Source organism: Sciurus carolinensis, chromosome X (assembly GCF_902686445.1).
Source record: "Sciurus carolinensis chromosome X, mSciCar1.2, whole genome shotgun sequence".
NCBI lineage: Eukaryota > Metazoa > Chordata > Mammalia > Rodentia > Sciuridae > Sciurus > Sciurus carolinensis.
Genome location: NC_062232.1, coordinates 40,613,260 through 40,633,337, shown reverse-complemented (window position 1 = coordinate 40,633,337; position 20,078 = coordinate 40,613,260). Strand labels below are relative to the sequence as shown.

Genomic DNA, 20,078 nt, shown 5'->3' with positions numbered 1-20,078 from the left:
AAATAGTGTGAGCCAGGGCCTGAAGGCAGACTTTGGGGAGCAAGAATTGGGGTGACCACTGATGGGGGCTGGGTTGAGGAGTTCCCATAGGCCCTGGCTGGCTCAAGAAAGCATGTTCCTGGTTCTTTCTGGCACCTGCCATGCTAGCTCCATGCAGGACAAGAGCTCAGAGATAAACTCTATCCTGCCCTGAGCAACATCTGGCACATCCATCCATATGTTCAACACCAGACTCTTCACATCCATCCACACTTGATTATCATCCCCAACCCTGTTTACCACATGCCCCTTATAATGTCATCTCTGTTCATCTAGCTGCTCAGGATAAAACCCATAAATCACCTTGGCCCTCCTTCTGTCACCCACTTCATCCAAGCTGCCAGCAACTTCTCCTGACTTCACCTTGAAAATAGACTCAGAATTCAGACACTTCTCACCATCGCCCCTGCCACCATCCCAGTCAGTGCCAACATGATCACTTGCCTTGACTGTTACTATAGCCTCCAAACTAGTCCCCATCACAGCAGCCAGATGAATTTTTAAGTCCACACCCACCCATCACTGGAGTACCTCAATGCCAGTTAAGAGTCCAAGACCAGTCCCAGCAGAAACAGCAAAGGTTATGTGGTCCATGCATGGTGCCTGAGTACCGGAGGGCTGAGACTTGAAGACCAGCCTCAAGTGATAGGAGGATGGGCTGAGACCTACCCTGGCTAACGCCCCACAAACCAAAGGCCCATTGCCCTTGTGGGGGGAACTCCTACAGCAGGTACAGCACAGGCATGTGTTGGCAAGCTGGGTGCTGGACCTGTGCATGTGGGGTATGTGGGTACACATGCCTGCTCCTAATAACCACGTATGTGTACGTACACAAGCATGACCAGAGCTGGGGTGCGGTTGTGGGGCCCTTTAGGACATATCCCAGCCAACACCTGCTCTGACCAGAAGGGTTGTCTGTGTGGTTCAGAGGATCTCACACCAAACCTAGCACATGTGTGACTCCTTCTCACTATGTCCCTGCAGCCTGCCCTTGGACAAGGACTCAATGCCCAACCCCAGGCCAGCCAAGCCCTCCGCCCCTTCCTTGGCCCTTGGCCCATCCCCTGGAGCCTCGCCCAGCTGGAGGGCTGCACCCAAGACTTCAGACCTCCTGGGAGCCAGGGGCCCAGGAGGAAACTTCCAGGGCCGGGAACTCCGAAGTGGGATCCATGCCTCTTCCTCCTCCTCCTTGAACCCCCTGCAAACATCTCAGCTGCAGGTGAGGCCCAGGGCCCAGGATGGGGCAGGCAGGGTGGGGTACCTGGCCCTACAGGTGCCGACCTTTACTGTGGCACTGAGCAGGAGGGGTGCAGGCTGGGGCACAGGAAGTGGTTTTTGGGTCCCAGGCAAGTCTGTGACTTATGCAGATATTGCAGAGCCAAGAAAGTCCCCACCTGCCATGCCTCAGAAATTCGAAGCTCTCCCCAATCTCCCAATCCCTATTTCAGGAGAAGAGGAGACTCTATAATGGTCCCGAGGGCACAGCTATGTGTCCATATCCCCATATGACAAGAGGAGATAGCTGGGGCCCAAGGAGGTGAGGTAATAGGGTTGAGTCGAGCTCTGCCACTTATTAGTTATATGATCTTGAAAAAAATCACTCAGTCTCCATGAGCCTCAGTTTCCACACGTGTGGAGATGATCGTGATACCTACGCTGTAGGGCTATCGTGAGAAGCATATGAATTCGACACAGAACAGAGAGGATGAGGGTGGTACCTCACACACCTGCCTTTTCCCTCCAGCTGCCCACAGTGCCCCTAGTCATGGTGGCACCCTCTGGAGCAAGGTTGGGCCCCTCGCCACACTTGCAGGCACTTCTCCAGGACAGGCCACATTTTATGCATCAGGTATGGACCCTGAAGAGACCGGGAAGAGGGAGCAGGTGGGAGAACTGTGGGGAGGAATTCCTGAGCCTGAGCCGTGGCCCATATGTATTCCCCAGCTCTCCACAGTGGATGCCCACGCCCGGACCCCTGTGCTACAAGTGCGCCCACTGGAAAGCCCAGCCATGATCAGCCTTCCACCACCCACCGCCACCACTGGGGTCTTCTCTCTCAAGGCCCGGCCTGGCCTACCACCCGGTAACACCTTAGCCTGTATCCCAAAGCTTCAGGGAAGCTGAGAGTTCCCAAATCCTTGAACATGCAAGATAGACTGTTTTGAATCAAGACCCCTCTGAGGGTCTGAGGGCTCAGGTCTTAGTGACATAGAAACTCTAATCTCCATAAAATGTCACATTAAGAACCTTAAAGACATAGAATGTCAATATCACAGAACCACAGATCTTTGCAAAGTTAGTCAAAATGTCAGCACCTGCCAATGGCTGTCTTTGAGCTGCTCTACCCGAAGCCCTGAATTGTGGGGACAGCAGAGTCCCTTGGGAGTCAGGGTCTTCAAGACTCAGGAAGGTGTGAGCCCTTGTGGGCCAAGCTGCAGAGCCTGGCCCACAGCCCAAAGAGGTGCCCTGAACCTATCCACAGTGAGTATGTGCCCTGTTCCTACCCACAGGGATCAACGTGGCCAACCTGGAGTGGGTGTCCAGGGAGCCAGCCTTGCTCTGCACCTTCCCAAGCCCTGGCACACCCAGGAAGGACAGGTGAGTGTGCACGGCTGGGAAGGACCCTCTCACCCTATCATTTCCCTCCCCTGACACCCTCTGTCCCTTTAGCACCCTTTTAGCTGCACCCCAGGGTTCCTACCCACTACTGGCAAATGGTGTCTGCAAGTGGCCTGGATGCGAGAAGGTCTTCAAGGAGCCAGAAGAGTTCCTCAAGTGAGTGACCTAGTTTGTGGGCATAGGTGTAAGATGCAGATCTTACTCCCAACAGGAGTTAAGATGAGAGGTAAAAGCTGAGCGTCAGCTCAAATCCAGGCTTTGACACTCAACAGCTGTGCAACCATGAGCAAGTAATTAACTTCTCTGGACCTCAGTTCCCTCATGTGTAATGGGGCATGATAATAAAGATGCATACTGATATTTACCTCCATTTTATAGACAAGGGAACTGAGGTCAAAGAGGATGTGTCTTGATCATGATTACCCATTTCCCTAGTGACAGAGCTGGAAATTGAACCCAGGCAGCAAGGGTTCAATGACTAACATCTTTGCCCTGCTATACCTCATGCCAACACATCACACTATTGATCCCCAAATTCCCAGTTCCTATAGATGTCTGTTGCTACCTCCCCTCAGCCCTATGTCCCCTCTCTCTCTCTCTCTCTCTCTCTCTCTCTCTCTCTCTCTCTCTCACACACACACACACACACACACACACACACCTTTCTCTACTTCTGTAACCATACCCAGCTATTAGCAACTTGGTATGCCCTGCCCTCTTCACAGCCAAGCTTTTGCAAAGGCTGTGCCCTTTGCAAAATGTGGAATACCATCCCTGATCTTACCTGCCTGGCCCATTATCCATTCACCCCACTTTCAACATCATCTTTAACACGCTGGCCAGGCTCAAGGAGTGACATCAAGACTGGCACACAGTAGGTGCCAAGGGACATGTGTTGAAGGAAGGACAGAAGTGATGGAGAGCCTGTGGGAAGGGGTGGCAGCTCCCAGAGGGAGTGGGTCATCTGCAACTGAAAGATTGAGCTCGGAGCCAGGCACACCATGGCTACCTGCATGGAATCTTTCCCCTACCCAGGCACTGCCAGGCAGACCACCTCTTGGATGAGAAGGGAAGGGCACAGTGTCTCCTCCAGAGAGAGGTGGTGCAGACTCTGGAGCAGCAGGTAATGCCTTCAGGGGAAATGTGGGTGGTGGGTGGGTGAGCCACATGCCCATACTGTGCCAGGAACCAGGATCACCCAGGATGAGTGTCGTGTAAAGGAAAGGAAAGGAGGGGAATTCCATGGAGGAACACAGCCTGGGCAAAGGTGTGGTGGAGAAAGGCCAGATGGAGGCCCCATTTTTGTGCCCATCCCCACAGCTGGTGTTGGAGAAGGAGAAACTGGGCGCTATGCAGGCCCACCTGGCCGGAAAAATGGCACTGACCAAGGCTCCAGCTGCGGTGAGCTACCCCAGGCCTGAAGGCAGCAGAACCAGATTGCTGGGGGGTCCTGTAGGGTGCATGGGAACCTGTCCTCACACACAGCCTCTGGGGTCTATGAGCTCCTGTCCCTAGCTGCATACATGCCACACTTGGGAATCTCTCCCCTTCCACATACAAATCCTTTGACCCTACCCATCTTGATTCTGAATTTTCAAAGCAATAGCAGGGACTGTGGCTGGGGCTGGGGCTGAGGCTCAGTGGGAAAGCACTTGACTAGCATTCAGAAGGCCCCGAGTTCCATCCTCAACATTACAAAAAATTAAATTATGCCAAGAAGGCTGAGGCAGGAGGATCATAAGTTCAAGGTCAGCCTGGGCAATTTAGAAGACCTCATATCAAAACAAAAAGGGCTGGGGACGTAGCTCAGTGGTAGAGCACCCATGATTTCAATCCCCAGCACCACAAAAACACTATTTTTTTAAAGCAATAGGGCCAGGTGGTGTGGCATGCCTGTAATCCCAGTGGATCAGGAGGCTGAGGCAGGAGGATCATGAGTTCAAAGTCAGCCTCAGCAACTTAGCAAGGAGTTAAGAAACTCAATGAGACCTTGTCTCTAAATAAAATACAAAAAAAAAGGGCTGGAGATGTGGCTCAGTGGTTAAGTGCCCCTGAGTTCAATCCCAGGTACCACAAAAAGGGGGGGGGGATGGGGCTGTAGCTCAGTGGTTAAGCACCCCTAGGTTCAGCCTCCAGTACCTAGCCAAATAATTAAGCCAGTGTGGTTCCCATAGCACTGGCTACATAACTTGGATAGCCCAGTGCAAAAGGCAAATGCAAGGCTCCATGTTCAAACTTCAAGATGGCAACCTCAGTGCATTCAAGTGTGGGATCCTACCCAGGCATGGTGGCACATGCCTATAATCCCAGTGCTTGGGAGGCTGGGGCAGGAGGATCACAATTTCAAAGCCAGCCTCAGCAATTCAGCCTTATCAAGACCCTAAGCAACTTACTGAGACCTTGTCTGAAAATAAAAAACAAAAAAGGCTGGGGATGTGGTTCAGTGATTAAAAGCCCCTGGGTTCAATCCCTGGCACCCAAAAAAAAAAGTGGGGTCTGGTGTGACTGCACAGGTAAACACTCATAAAACTAGTCCTGAGTGCCTGGCACTGTTTCTGAGCACTTTGCTTATGTTTATTCAGGCTTCAGGATGCCACTGTAAGGTAGCTACCCCTATCATCCCCAATGCACAGATGAGGTCAGTTGAGGCTATGAAAGTTTAGTTGACTCTCCCAAAGTCACAGCTGGGCACTGGAGAAGCCCTATTCAGCACTAGCTCATGGTCCCAGCATCTGTGGCTACAAACCCACACCAGTACTTTAACATGTATGGCTCATGCTGTTCCATGGGATTCCAAGTCAGACTGGGATTAACAGGGTGCCCCTGAACGCTGATTTAGCCAGGCAAGGTGGCATATGCCTATAGTCTCAGCTACTCAGGAGGCTGAGGCAAGAGGATCACTTGAGCCCAGGAATTCAGGGCCAGCCTGGGCAGTATACCATATCCTATCTCTTTAAAAAAAAATAAAAACACTGATTTAAAAATAAGAGTGGAACTGGGTGTAGTGGTACACCCCTACAATCAGCTCAGGATCATGAATTCAACGCCAGCCTCGGCAACTTAGTGAGACCCTAAGCAACTCTGCGAGACCCTGTCTTTAAATAAAATACAAAACAAAGGGCTGGGGATGCTGCTTAGTGGTTAAGCAACCCTGGGTTCAATCCCTGGTACCAAAAAAACAAAACAAAACAAACACGCACACACAAAAAAAAGAGTGGAAAGTTTAAACCTCTGGGTCACCAGCCCCTCTTGCCTCCCCCAGGCATCTTCTGACAAGGGCTCCTGCTGCATGGTAGCCACTGGCACCCAGGGAAGTGTTGCCCCAGCCTGGCCCAGCCCTCAGGAGGCCTCTGACAGCCTGTTTGCAGTGCGGAGGCACCTCTGGGGCAGCCACGGAAACAGCTCCTTCCCAGGTAAGAGTGGTCTGTACCCTACCCAGTGACCCTACATTCCTAATCCCACCTGGTGCTGGGGGGGGTGCAAAGGAACTCCATATAGACCCTGCCCTACTGCCACCGCCACCACCCAGACTTTGAAAATGCACATGCTTGCAAAAGCTTCCTCTCAGGATTTTTATGGCCTGAAAGTCCCCTATTATAGTCACAAATGACCAAAGAGCAAGGAACAATTTACAGTACCAGTGTGACCACAGCCCCTCCCCTTGGGTTGATGGTAGGAGTTCAGGCGTGTGGACTCAGTGTAGAAGAGGGCGGGACAAGGAGTGAGGAGGTCCTGGACAGGGCCTGATCTGTCCCCGCCCTCTGCCAGAGTTCTTCCACAACATGGACTACTTCAAGTTCCACAACATGCGGCCCCCTTTCACCTATGCCACCCTCATCCGCTGGGTAAGTAGGGCAGCTCAAGCTCAAGGGGGAGGAAGAGGAAGATGGGGGTGCCTGCCTCCCAGACTCCCACCTTCCTCTGAACAACTTCAGAGTTCATGCTTCTCCATTAACAAACCCCAGCCCAGAGATGCCCCAGCCAAGCCTCAAATACGATCCTCCTGCTGGCCTCACCCCAATCCTGTCCCTAAACCCAAACCCAAACTGCCATCCAGGTCAGTGTAAGCCAAACTATGAACCTAAAACCTACCCTTGACCCCATGCTTTACCCCATGTCTAGCCCCGCCCCCACCCTTCTCCCAACCCATCTCAGTTTCTCCCCACCCCTGCCCCACAATCCAACCCCCAGAACAGAAGGTCCAGGGCAGGCCACTGCCCCTCAGACCCAACTTTGGGGGAATGATCTTCTTAGCCCACCCTACCCCAACTTCCAGGCCATCCTGGAAGCTCCCGAGAAGCAGCGGACACTCAATGAAATCTACCACTGGTTCACACGCATGTTCGCCTTCTTCAGAAACCACCCTGCCACCTGGAAGGTGAGTGCCTCTTGGAGGTGGTGGTGGTTGGGATGGCCTCAAGTGCCAACATGGTGCAGAAACAGGCTGGGTTCAGAGGCATGTGGGAAAGGAGCAGGTCAGTGCTGACAGGGGCTGCTGACCTCGGGCTGCTGACCTCAGGCTGCTGATCCTCCTTCCACAGAATGCCATCCGCCACAACCTGAGCCTGCACAAGTGCTTCGTTCGGGTGGAGAGTGAGAAGGGGGCTGTGTGGACCGTGGATGAGTTTGAGTTCCGCAAGAAAAGGAGTCAGCGGCCCAGCAGGTGCTCCAACCCTACCCCCGGCCCCTGACCTCAAAACCAAGAAGAGGAAGGATGGACAGGAGCCAAAATAGGGGGCAGAGGTGCCCATGGCAGGGGTGACAGGCACTAAACATGCCCAGAGACCAAGAAGTGAAATGTCTACTGTCTTGCCTGCCAGGAACCCTGCTCCCCAGCTGGCTGCCCTCCCAGATCATTTCTTCTGCACCAAGGCTGCTTGGAGGGGCCCCAGAACCAGCCCAGCTCCCACCCCCATCCAAGTCCCCCAGTTCAGTTCTCCAGCCAATCAGAGCCCTCACAAGTAGCCACACATACAGCCTGCCTCAGCCACTCTCACATCAGGGGTGGGGGAAAGTCACATGGACATACAGTCACTATCCTGTCCCCTGTACTCAACATAAACTCTGAATCACAAAGCCCACCTTGGTACATTCAAACACCCTCAAAGCTAGCACAGTTACACAATCATGCATAAGCCCAGCCTGGTCAACTTGAAAGCACACACCTGCTTCCAGTCTCTGGGGCCCCAGGTACAGGGTCACACACAGGTGTTCCCAGAGCCCCACACAGAAGCAGCATTGTGCCCTCAGGATCACAGGTCCCAGAAAGTCACATAAACACTCAACTGGTCATACACAGGCTCATGCAGCTCCTGACACATGTTCCATCACGCAGTTTGTTGGATACACCTGCACATCTCACCCGTGTGCACACACAGCCCCCCAGTATCTTGAGTCCCACAAAGACACATAACACCTGACAAAAATGTATCCCATGTCTCACTTGCTACCCACCCCACTCCCATGGCCCTGAGCCCGATCCATGCCTCAGCCTATACTGCAGAAGAGCCCCTCCTTTATTTGGGATCCAAGGCCCCCAACCCCCAGTGCCCTCCCCAATAAACTGCAACCAAACTCCCACATGCTGGACGATTACCCCAAATCAGGGTTGGGGTCAAATGAGTAAGTGTCTGGAACTAAGGTCACAGCAGGAGGAACTGATGGCAAATGGAGGGAATGGCTAGGGCAAGCAGCACTTGGCTACCACCTTCAGCACCCCACGTCCCTGTCTGTGGCTGGGGAAGCCCTCCACAGGAGCTCCTCAGGCCTCCCGGACCCGGCCCAAGAGGCCAGCATTCTCCTGACGAAGGGCTCGGTAGTCCTCACAGATCTTCTCCAGGTTGCTGAGGGTCTTCTTACCCATCTCTGTCTCGATCTAAAGCAAAGTGAACACATACTTCCTCAGCACACAGGGCCCAAAAAATACCTCAGAAGAAAGTTCCACAGCTCCGACTCACCACACCCTCCACTGCAGCCACTCTGGCCCCTCCCACCCCCTGCAACAGTGGCCTGCTCCTTCCCACTGCCAGACCTCTGCAGGTGTCATTCCCTCCACCTAAAGCAGCCTTAAGCCAAAGCCTCTGCCAGCAGCCCTGGGAAGCATGTGTGAGGTCCTCAGAACAGAAGTTAGGGCTCAAAGAAGGCCACCAGTCTGTTCCAGGGGCAGGTACTAAGTGACAAGGCTGAGCCTCCAGTGGTAGACTGTCTGGTCCCACAGCCTCTCTCTGTGTAAGTCAAGGAGCTGTCCCCTGACCTGCTTCAGTTCCCCTCCCACCTCCAGGTCTCTCACCTGCTCCTCAAGGTCTCTAACCTCCCGCATGATAGTGCCTGTGTCCTCGATGGTCTGGATGAGTTGGCTACAGTTCTGGGGATGGCAGGAATACAAGGCTTGCACCCAAGTCAGCCCCTCCCCAACCAGCCCCCCAAGCATGCTGCTCTCCTCACCTCATGCAACGCAGCTAGATACTTGTAGGCCTTCCGAACAGCATCATCCTTCTTGGCATCCTGACCAGGCAGAGGGGACCTTGAAAAAATCAGCTATCTACTGTCCCCCACCACCTCCATGCCACCACCCTGCTGCCTTCACCCTCCATGAAGCAAAGCCAATTCCAAGAATTGTTGTGTCTATAGGGCTCACTGAGGGCCTGGGCCAAGTTGGCCTGTGAGCAGATGGGCCAACAGCAGGCCAGCCCCATGCTAAACCCAGGCCCAGCCTGCCCCAAACCTTGAATACGAGCTCATCAGTCACTGCAAATGTCCGGTCCAGCTTCCCAGAGAGTGAGTTGATTTCCTTCTGAAGCTCCTTCGTGTCAGACAGGATCTGGCAGACACCAGGTTGGCCATGAGCCCATGTCTAAGGCAGGGTGGCTGGCCAGCTGAGGGTATTCATGTGCATGCACTCACATAAATTCAGGGCCTGTATCACTACATCAGGGAGGTTGGAATGGACTACTCTGTGCTAGGGTGTGCTGACAGCTCTGCCTAGCAGAGGCCATGAGGTTCCCATGTGACCACCCTACTCCTGTCTGCCCATATGACCCACCTAGCTAGGCACTGTGGCACAAGCCTGTAATCCCAGCAGCTCAGGAGGCTGAGGCAAGAGGATTGCAAGTTTGAGGCCAGTCTTAGTAAGTCAGTGAGGCCCTAAGCAACTTAGTGAGACCCTGTCTTAAAATAAAAAAATAAAAAGGGCTGGGGATGTGGCTCAGGAGTTAAGCACCCCTGGTACCAAAAAAAAAGGGTATATAATTTTCACTATATAAAAAGTATATATACGTATATATAAGTATATATACTTTGTATATACGTATATATACATATATCTATACATACACATACATATATATTCATACATACATATATATCTATACATACACACACATATATGTACATACATACATACGTGAGAGACCCACCCACCAGGGCCACCGCAATGCACCTTAGTGATCTCTTCTTTCTGCTTCCGGATATTGCCCACAATCTCCAGGATGCGCTGGGTGTAGGCCAGCCGGGATACATCTCTCGGCAGAGTCTCCAGTTCTGACACCTAGGTAGGAACACAGCAGGCATTTCCCAAGGACCCGTACTCCACCCATCTTTGCTACCCAGGGCCCCTTCACAGGCCTTACCAGCTGCTTATAGACTTCCTCCTTCCTGCGGGCCTCTTCAGCAGCTGCCCGAACATTCTGGTGCAATTCCTGGATTTCTGCCAGTCGTCGAGAAGATTCCAGCTGCCAGGGACCCACAGGCAGAGGCAGTGAGCAGAGCTCAGAGACAGCCTCCTAGAGCAGCACCAGACTTGCCTCACCCATGGACTCAGACCCCACCACCTACCTCCCTGCAATCCTGGAGCTTTCGAAGGTGGCGGTACTCAGCAATAAGTGGAACACGGTGCTTTTCCCACTGACCCGCCAAGTGTATGACCCGCTGCGCACTGCTTTCCACCACAAGCTGTGGGTGGAGACACTGTCACACAGGCTGGGCCCATCCAACACTGCCCCACCAGCACAGCCCCAGACTTGGTCCCAACCTACCTGCAGCTTGGCGAGATTGGCAGCCCCATCTGGTAGCAGCTCCACCGCCCGGCTCTTCAGGCGCAGGGCCTGCTCACGCTCTGCCATGCTGAGCTCACTCTGCCGACACTCTGTCTCCACCTGGCACACCATCAGCCCCACCCCCAGTCACAAACTACAGTCCCCAGTGAGCCCAAGAAGCCCTGGCCTAGACCAAGGCCCCACAGGCCTCTCTGACCCTCCAGATCCACACTGATGCCCAGAAGCCCTGAACAATCGCAGAAGCCCCTGCCCACGCTGATCCATCTTGCCCCACTGATGCTCACAGAGCCTCAAAGCCACCTATAAGGCCTGACTGATGCCCACTGGTGCCTCTAACCTCCAGAGGTCTAAGAAGGCCCCAAACCCACATATACCTTTGCTCCCACACACTCTCCTGAACCATCAAGAGCCCCAGAGGTTCCCAATATCCTCCATGAGCCTTACTGACATCTGTGGACCTCAAGAGAGCTCCTCTGGGCCCCCTCAAGGCCCTACTTCTGACCTGACCCAGCCCGTGGCCCCTCCCACAGCCCCTCACCTGCACAAGGCTGATTCCTAGAGTCTTCATGTTGGCTTCCACTTCTTCAATATTGCGGTTCACGCCCTCCAACTGCTCCCGAAGGGACTCTAGCTCCTGTTCTTGAGCTGCCCGCGTGTCCTGGGAGGCACAGGCCAGCCAGGTGGAAGTGTCAGACCCAGAAGACAGACAAGGGACCAGGAACCCCACACACACACTTGGACTGCTCTGCTCACCTGTTCAAGCTGCCTGGAGGTAGCTGTCACATCTGACACTGGGGCTGCCTGGGCCTGGGGCTCCTAAGGGTGTGAGGAAGGGCAACCTGGATATCAGGGAAGGCCCTGCCTCTTATGGCCCGGCCTCAACACCCAAAGCTCCTCCCAGTGCTGTACCCACATCCATTCAACTACTGACAGCTGTGAGCCCATGACTACACAAGGGTAAAGGCACTACGCGCAGCCTCCAAGTAGAGTGTCTGCTTTCAGAAAAATATCCCTGGCCCAAATGCAGCATCCCCAAATGCCCATGAGAAAGACGAAGGCCCCTCTGGGTGAGCATCCAAGGAGAGAAAATATGCCCAGAGGAAAAGTGCCTGGGGAAAGGTGGGGTTTGTACCAAGAGCACCCCATATGCTTACATGGTTCCCTCCCCCCTATATGCTATTTCTCCACTGATGTCCCAAGAAGCTAGGAGAGCTCTCTGAACACCTTCCCCCTGTAGGGAAAGGGTATATGGGACCCTATGTGAATAAAAGTTGCATTTATATATGAAGTAGACCTCACCCTATCAGCATCCCCTCGTCCACTCAGGCCCACCCACCGGATGAAAGGTGAACTTCTCTGAATGTGTGAAGCGGGATCCCTTGGGGGCACCAGTCCTGGCCCCAGCACCCCAGCCCTGGAGCAGCTCTCCCAGGTCCCGGGCTTGTGTGGGGGCTGCAAGTGGGCCCCAGTTCTGGCGCAGGTGCTCAGCCAGCTGTTTGTAGAGCCGCTGCCGTGGAGCCCGGGTGTCCTCCTGTAGAAAGCGGGCAGGGGTACAGGAGATATTGAAGCCTACTGGAACCCAAGGCCCTGCCTCCTCCAGAGGCCACCTAACAAGTCACACCCTTTTCCCAGCCTTTCCACTGAGGCTCCCTGAGGACAGGGAGGGACCTCTTCGCCACAGCCACACCTCTCTCCACCTACCCTGGAGAAGATGTGGGAAGAGAGAGAAGCCTGGAGCCCCTAATCAGAGAGACACAGAAAGGATGTGGGGGACAGAACAGAGACAGAAAAATCAAAGAAGCAAGGCAAAGAAAGGGACAGAGTTAGAGAGAGGAGAGATAAGGCAAGAGAGAGACAAGGGCACAGTTTCAAGACAGCTGGGGAAATCTGATCATGAGAGGCACTGGGCTATACCTGGGGTGGGAGGCGAGGCGCGCGGCGTACCCAGTCCTCCTCCCCTGGGCGATCCCGGCCTACGTGCTGACAGAGCTGGATGGCATGGTGTTCAAGGAGTGAGGCTGCCCTCCCAGAAGGCTGGGACACCTGTGCAGGGACTGGCAGCAGAAGGGGACTTGCCTGGAACTCCCGTGGCTCTGGAGACAGGAACAGAGTCAGCCAGCCCTCCCGCATGATGACCTACCTCTACTCTGCTCCCCAACCTTCCCCAAAGCCTCAGTCTTACCTTCTCTGGAACTCAACTCAGGCATGACCAGCCTGCTGACATGGAAAGGATGCTGGCGGGCTGAGCCCTGGAGGGAGAGCAGAGTCAGAGCCTCTAGAGTGGGACAGGGGTCACTGGTGGGGGGGGGGGACGATAACCTGAGCAACCAGATAGAGACAAGAAAGGCAAGGTGGGGACAGGCATAGACAGACAGGAGTCGGGGGTCCCACCTGGAGGTGCTGGAGTTTGGGTGTTCGAAGGAGAGGTGGGACCCAGGGCAGGGACAGCTGGTCCCGGATTTGGCTCCCGATAGCCCGGAGGAGAATAGCTGAGTCACCTATGGGGGGTTGGGGAAGAAGTGTTCATCAGATGACAATGGCACAGATCCAAAAGTGCACACTCTGGGAAACCAGCCATGGCTCCTGATTCCTCAGCCAGAGATGGAGATCAATTCAGCTAACATTCTCACAGTCATTCACCAAACACTTACTGAGCACAAACTAGAGACCAATCACTGTTTTGGACACTAGGATCACCTCAGGGAACAAAGACATAAAGGTCCCCATCTTCGAGGAGCCCACAAGCTAGTAGAGGAGACAGTTCATGATGAGGATTATAAGAATGATCTAGATCAAGATGGCGAGCAGGAGAGGTCTGCTGAGAGGAGGCTGGAACATTCCACCAAGCAGTGAGAGGAAGGCCTCCTGAGGTGATGTTGGAACAGAGCTAAGGGAGTAAACCATGAGGTCTGAGGGAAGATGATAGGGGCCCTACAAAGGCCCTGAGGCTGGAGCATGCCTGGTGCACCATGCTGAGAGTAGAGTGAGCCAAGAGGAAGGTGCAGGAGGTGAGTTGGGAAGGCCACCCAAGTACTCACTCACCACCTGGGTCAGCCCAGCCCCCAGCCTTGTGCGACCTGCTATGCTTCCATCCCCTTTAACCCCAATCCTCCTGCCTAGATCTCCCAAAGACACCCCCTACACACCTGGCAGGCAACCATTTTGCTGCCTCTCACAGCCCCTCCCACCCCAGGTACACACTCCACTCCCCCACCCCCACCCCTTAGGCCCCTGTACCTGCAGGTTGGTCTGCGTCCTCAGAGGCATCGGTGGGCAGACGCTCAGCCAAGAAGAGAAGCAGGTCCCTGAGGTCAGGCTCACTGGGGTAGAGGAAGTTCTGATAGCCAAGCTCCAAAGGATAGCCCAGGTCCTGAAGGTTATCAGGTGTTAATCAGAGGACACTGACTGGCTGGGGACGTTGGCCCCTATCAGTCAGGTAGGCAGGATCCTCCTGCCCTGGGAGCCCTGGGTCTAGGTCACACCTGCTCACGCTCTCCACAAGCCACTACCCTCTCAACCTGCTCCTGGCTCCCAAAGGCCTCCAGGGTCCCCAGGGAACTCCAGAGTGATTACAGTCAATGCTATAGAGAGCGAGAAAGGAGATTAAAGCTCTGACCTCGCTAACTATGACTCAAAATCCAGAGGCCATAAAGAGAAGATGGGATTTCTGTCAATATGAAAAGAAATAAACAATTTCCAGAAAATAAAATAAGCAAAATCAAGAGTCATGACGAGTTGGGAAAAAATATTTGGAGCCCCTATCATAGGCAAGTAGTGAATCTACCTATTATATAAAGAATGACTAAAAATAAACAGGGTTGGAGATGTGGCTCAGTAGAACACCTTCCCAGCACAGATGAGGCCATGGGTTCCAACCCCATCACTGCAAAAAAATAAAATGATATAAACAGGGTAAAAAAAGACCAGCACACAATAGAATAGAATGAAAGGACACCTAAGAGTTCTAGGTGGGACTGGGAAACAGGCCCTGAGAGAAAGAAAAACTTGCTCTACCAGAGATGCTATTGGATCCTGAAAGCCAACTTCCAGGATTCAAACTCACGCTCTGACTCTTAAAACCTTGTGACCTCAGGCCAATCACTTAACCTCTCTGTGCTTCACTTTCTCCATCTGAAAAAAAGAGATACCAAAGTACCTACCCCAGAAGATTGTCATAAGAATGAAATGTGTCGCCACAGTTCCTGGTACAAAGTACACACTCAAAGGCCATCCTTATTATATACGTATATAAGGTCTGGCCCACTCTCTAAATTTTATTTATTTTGGAGGGTCACAGTCAAAACAATTGTGAAAACCACTAGCTTTCAAGCCACTTGTTTTTTTTTACATCAGCAATCAAAGAGTTCTGACTAATATGGAAACTTGTTCCAGGAGTAAGGTATGTGTGGTGGCAGATGCCAAAATATAGGGCTGGATGAGGCACAGAAATGGGTACAAGAAGCAGGGCACATGCAGAGGAATAAATAAGAATGCAGCAATAATGAGTAAGACCCTTTCTGCCTGCCACTGGCAAACCAAGGCTAGACAATTCCACGTACCGCTTGACCACCAAAAAAGCCACATTCTCTGACCCACACTAAAGTTAGTGTAAGCCAAAGTACGTAAACATGAAATGGCAGTGGCAGACAGCACTAAGAAAAGAGAACAGATATTGCAAAGGTCTGACGCCTACTTGGCACTTCCTGCTGTGCATTCTCCATGAACCACAGAAGACATAATTTCCCCCTTAGAGTACCATCCTCTAGGACATAACCCCAGGCCAGGGAACAGACTGTCTGCCTCATGAGGCCACCAAGAGCCCCAATAGAAGACTCAGAACTCAGGAAGGTAAACCTGAGAACTAAGAGATGAGAAAGAGACAAAGTGCACAAGCATGGTCCAAATGCAACATCTCTGACCACCCTGTCCCTTTAGTCTAAATGGAAGCTTTCACTGAAGCTATTCTACTGTCCCTCTGCCACCACATACTTACTAGGTATATTGGAAGTCTTTATGTTCACCATGTAGCCACAGGTTGCTGAAATGCAAGTATCCCCATCAGACCTATCCAATGATGTCACTGACACAAAGTTTATATATCCATTTATTCATTTTATTAACTCGATTTTACTTTTTTTTTTTTTTTTTTTTTTTTTTTTGGTGCTGGGGATTGAACCCCGGGCCTCATGCATGCAAAGCACACTCTAAAACTGAGCTATGCCCTTAGTTCTCCCCACTTTTAGGTGCTACTTGGGATTGAAACCAGGGGTACTGAATCATTGAGCATTCCCAATCCTTTCTATACTGTTTTTAAATTTTAAAACAAGGTCTTGCTAAATTGCTTGAAGGTTTGCTAAACTGATGAAACTAGCCTCAAACTTGGATCCTCCTGCTTCAGCCTCCCTAGGAGCTGGGATTACAGATGTGCACCACTGTGCCCAGCCCTAGCCCCTTATTTTTTATCCTTATAGCAAGTCTACATGGTAGGCACAATTCTCACACCCTTCTTTACATGTAGAAATTTAGGACCACAAGTTAAGAGACTGGCCCAAAGTCACAGAGTCAAGGAGCCACAAGAAATAGCATTACTCAGCCCTCTCTAATATAGTAACTGGACATAGCTCTGAATGGGGGAGGGATGAGGGCATTATTGGAAAGGTGCCTTACTTGATCTATCAGAGAGATATTTTTGGAATTGCTATGAGAAGCAGGATACATGTGGTTGCCAAAGGGGATTATAAGAGACATTGTTTGAGTTAACCAGTATATCTTTCTTTGGGTAACCATCCTTCCCATATATCCATAGGATCCTGAAGGAGCAGTCAATCAGTGTCCTATCAATTCAGGATGGACCAATCAGGGCACACAGTGATTAGTTTAGGAGACAGCATGTGACCTAAGCAGGGCCTTTCCTGGAACTGATAAATGGCTACTATATGGAGGCAAATATATTGATGCTAAGCTTAAAATTTGGAAGGTAAGGGCAGCCCAGGTGTAAACAGGATCTATTTATTTAATACTCATAACAACTTTACTTTTATCATCTCCACTTCACAGATAAGAAAACTAAAGCCCAGAAGGGTTAGGTCATACTGTTAGCAAGTGGTATAGCCCAGGTCTGAACTACTCATCATAGTCTGGTCACTAAGCCAGCAACCTTAACCACTAATGAATGCTAAGCCACAGAGAGAGATGGCAAAGAGGAAAAGCAAGAGTTTCAAAGAAGCATGGTTACTTTGTGAAGGAGGAAGGAAGAAGATGTGTGTAATGGGAAGAGGGCACTCACCATGCAGGCCTGAGCCAGGCTCATGGCCAGACGGAACCGAGCAGACATGGCTAGAGGCAGCAGAGGGCTGAGGCCAGAGCCCACGGCAGGGTTGATCACTCTCAGGCAGCGTACCACAGCCTCTACCACCAGCTCAGTGGTGAAGGCTCGTAGGGTCTGCACATCTGGAGGGACTGCCCTGGAGAAGAAAGAGGCAGGATCTATGGAGGCAGTAGTCAGGAAACAGGGATCAGGCTGGACCATGCAGCCCTCTGAAAGCCCTAGAATAGACACAGGTTGGGAAGGGTGCCCAAGTTCAAAAGTTCAAACAAATCCTAAGTATTGGTGACTGTGACTTCATTTGGGGAAAAAAAAAAAAAAAAGACCTAGCTAAATCCTCCAGTCCTGGGTATATGAGAATGATGGATGAAATGAATCTCAGTTTAGAAAAATCTCAGATTTTCTCTAGGATTCAAAACTTCAAATTTTGGGGGTCTGGAAAGGTGAAAGAGCCCAGGTGGCATGGTCTCTGTATTTCTGGGTCCCCAGAATTACATTCGCTACAAGTCAGGAACCCCTAGATATTGAGCTACTGAGCTTTAGAGAAGACTGTGTGTTGCAAAGTCTGGGGTTTCCAGGAGTTTCAAATGTCAGGTCCCTAGATGTGAAGATTCCTGGATATTATGACCTTTAAGTTTCAAACAAAACAAAAATCAGGTATCCTATTTTCCTATCCTGAGTCTTTAGGACCCTCAAATGGAAGAGTCCTGGTGTGTCAGAAGTGACCAAGTGCTGATGTCACCGGATGTGCTGATGTCCTGGGCTTTTAAAAGTCCAAGGTGTTTGGGAAACTAAACTTGGAAGCTTCTGAAGTTTGCAGTACTAGGGTTTTGGGAGTACCCCACTACGCTGGTTCTCAGGGTGCAGGTGTCTGAGTCTGAAGGTATCAGGTTCCCAGCATATTGATATCAAGACCCACAGATTTCAGGGTCCCGGGTCTTGAGGTTCCAAGGTTTTACGGTCTCTGGGTGTCTGGGTCCCAGAGTTTGGGTTTACCCAATGTTGGGGTGAATGGGTTTGGAAAGACCCTAAGGTTGGGGTGTGTGCTTGGGGTCTTAGGTCCCTGGAAGTTGGAGCCCTAGATATCATCCCGGGTTTTAAGGTTCCCGGGTAACGGGGGTCCTGGGTTTTGGAGTCCCGGATGTGGTCATTTGCGGGCGAGGGGGCTGCGTACTTACGTGCCAGCTTGGCGCAAGGAATGGATGAGGATTCGGTCTGCCTCCTCCATGGTGGAGCCCAGTCGGAGCCGGGGGCTGGGTTCAGCACCGGATCTGAGAAAGTGGGGCGCAGTTGTTGAAACCCCGCTCTGGGCTCACGGTGCAATGAGCGTCACGGGACAAGCGGGGAGAATTGGGAAGTGTAGTTCCGTGAGCGAGCGCGTCTTATGCGGGATTCTTAGAGGCGGGTGCTAATGAGCGCGCGCGCAAGCTTCAATCTTGCAATGGCTGCTGGGAATTGTAGTTTTACTAGCGGCCACTTGGGCTATTTAAAGGGGAAAACGAGCGGTGTTGGGAGGAGAGGGACTGGACAAATAGGATCTTCATTTAAGGCAGCATTCATCTTCTAGGCTATAAAAGAGTACAAGTGAAAGATATGGGATTTGTTTGTTTGTTTGTTTATATATTTTGCAGTGTTGGGATTGTACCCAGGGCCTCAGGCACGCTAGGCAAGAGGGCAGGGGTTTTAGCACAAAGCAACTGAGACTGAGTCCTTGCGTCTTGCCTTCCCCATCTGAAAAATGAGACTATTGAAAGTACTTACTTCCTAGAATTAAAACACAATTACTTTATGTAAAGCATGTTGTACTATATGCCTGACACATAATAGAGTAAAAGAGTACTATATGCCTGACACGTAATAGAGTAACTACTTAAGTTATAGTTTAAGTTGTTAGTGTAACTATTTATGGATTCAATACATGCCTCATTTTACTATGATATATATATATATATATATATATATATATATATATATATATATATATTTGTACACTCCAAAGAATAATGACACAGCAAATTTCCGTGTAACCACTATGGACAAGTCGTTCCTGAGCAGGGGGTTGTGAGGCATGCCTGTAATCCCAGCTACTCTGGGACAGGTAGAAGGACTGAGACTTTGAGGACAACGTGAATGGCATAGTGAGACTCCATCTCAAAGGGGAAAAAAAGCCCATCTTGTCTCTTCTACCCAGATTTTTCATAAACCACGTGTATATGTATACATGGCTCAGTGTCCTAACTATATTGTTCTTAATTAGTGTACCTTTATTACAAGCCTTGATATTAGATATGGCAAGTCTTCCCAACTTGATTTTCAAAGGATTTTGGCATTTCTAGGTCCTTTGTACATTGATATACATTTCAGAATCAGTTGTCAAATTCCATGAAAAAATCTTTTGATATTTTTTTGGGATACCACTGAATCTCCAGGACACTATGGGAAGAATTGACATTGTCTCCTGAGGCAGGAGAATAGCAAGTTCCAGGCCAGCCTGGGAAACATATGGAGACCCTGTCTCAATTTAGAAAAAAATGACTGGGGATGTAACTCAGTGGTAGAGAGCCCCTAGGTTTAGTCCCCTATACCAAAAAAAAAAAAAAAAAAAAAAAAAAAAAATTCAACATTATGTCAATGTCAATTTTTTTTTCAGTACTGAGGATTGAACCCAGGGGCACTCTAGCACTGAGCTACATCCCTGCCCTTTTCATTTTTTATTAATGTTCAATATTTCAATCAGTGAGCATTGTTTCTCCATTTTTAGGTCTCCTTTAACATTTGATATTTGATCCTTTTTTTCCCCATAGAGATATTACACATATACTGTTTTTCCTATGTGCTTCAAATTTCATATACTATTGGAAAATGATATCATTTTTCTTATTTTAGTTTCCGACTATATGGTGTGGGTATATATTTGGTAAACATTTAATCAATTGTCTTTTCTGTTGCCAGGTTCCGGCCCACAAAATTCCCATTCGAGCCCGTTTCACCCTCCCATCCAACATTGCTATAGCCCCGCCCTGTGACCTTAATCTCTTCAA

General features: G+C 50.9%; 2 protein-coding genes across 2 annotated transcripts; one reads left to right on the top strand and one right to left on the bottom strand.

Annotated features, from left to right (window-relative positions):
* Positions 1-937: 937 nt before the first annotated feature.
* On the top strand, positions 938-8,507 carry Foxp3 (forkhead box P3). The gene is made up of 11 exons (XM_047535452.1): positions 938-1,258; positions 1,784-1,888; positions 1,984-2,122; positions 2,550-2,637; positions 2,710-2,814; positions 3,694-3,781; positions 3,979-4,059; positions 5,921-6,071; positions 6,427-6,503; positions 6,935-7,036; positions 7,200-8,507. Exons 1-11 carry the CDS (start codon positions 992-994, stop codon positions 7,347-7,349), a joined length of 1,353 nt encoding a protein of 450 aa, XP_047391408.1. The 5' UTR covers positions 938-991; the 3' UTR covers positions 7,350-8,507.
* Ccdc22 (coiled-coil domain containing 22) lies at positions 8,155-18,417 on the bottom strand. Its single transcript, XM_047535451.1, has 17 exons — positions 18,216-18,417; positions 16,999-17,176; positions 13,950-14,082; positions 13,104-13,210; positions 12,895-12,961; positions 12,627-12,805; positions 12,049-12,243; positions 11,466-11,528; positions 11,251-11,370; positions 10,692-10,811; positions 10,492-10,608; positions 10,287-10,388; positions 10,097-10,204; positions 9,383-9,478; positions 9,103-9,162; positions 8,948-9,022; positions 8,155-8,533 (listed from the first exon to the last, which is right to left on the bottom strand). Exons 1-17 carry the CDS (start codon positions 18,263-18,265, stop codon positions 8,420-8,422), a joined length of 1,884 nt encoding a protein of 627 aa, XP_047391407.1. The 5' UTR covers positions 18,266-18,417; the 3' UTR covers positions 8,155-8,419.
* Between the last annotated feature and the right edge of the window lie 1,661 nt (positions 18,418-20,078).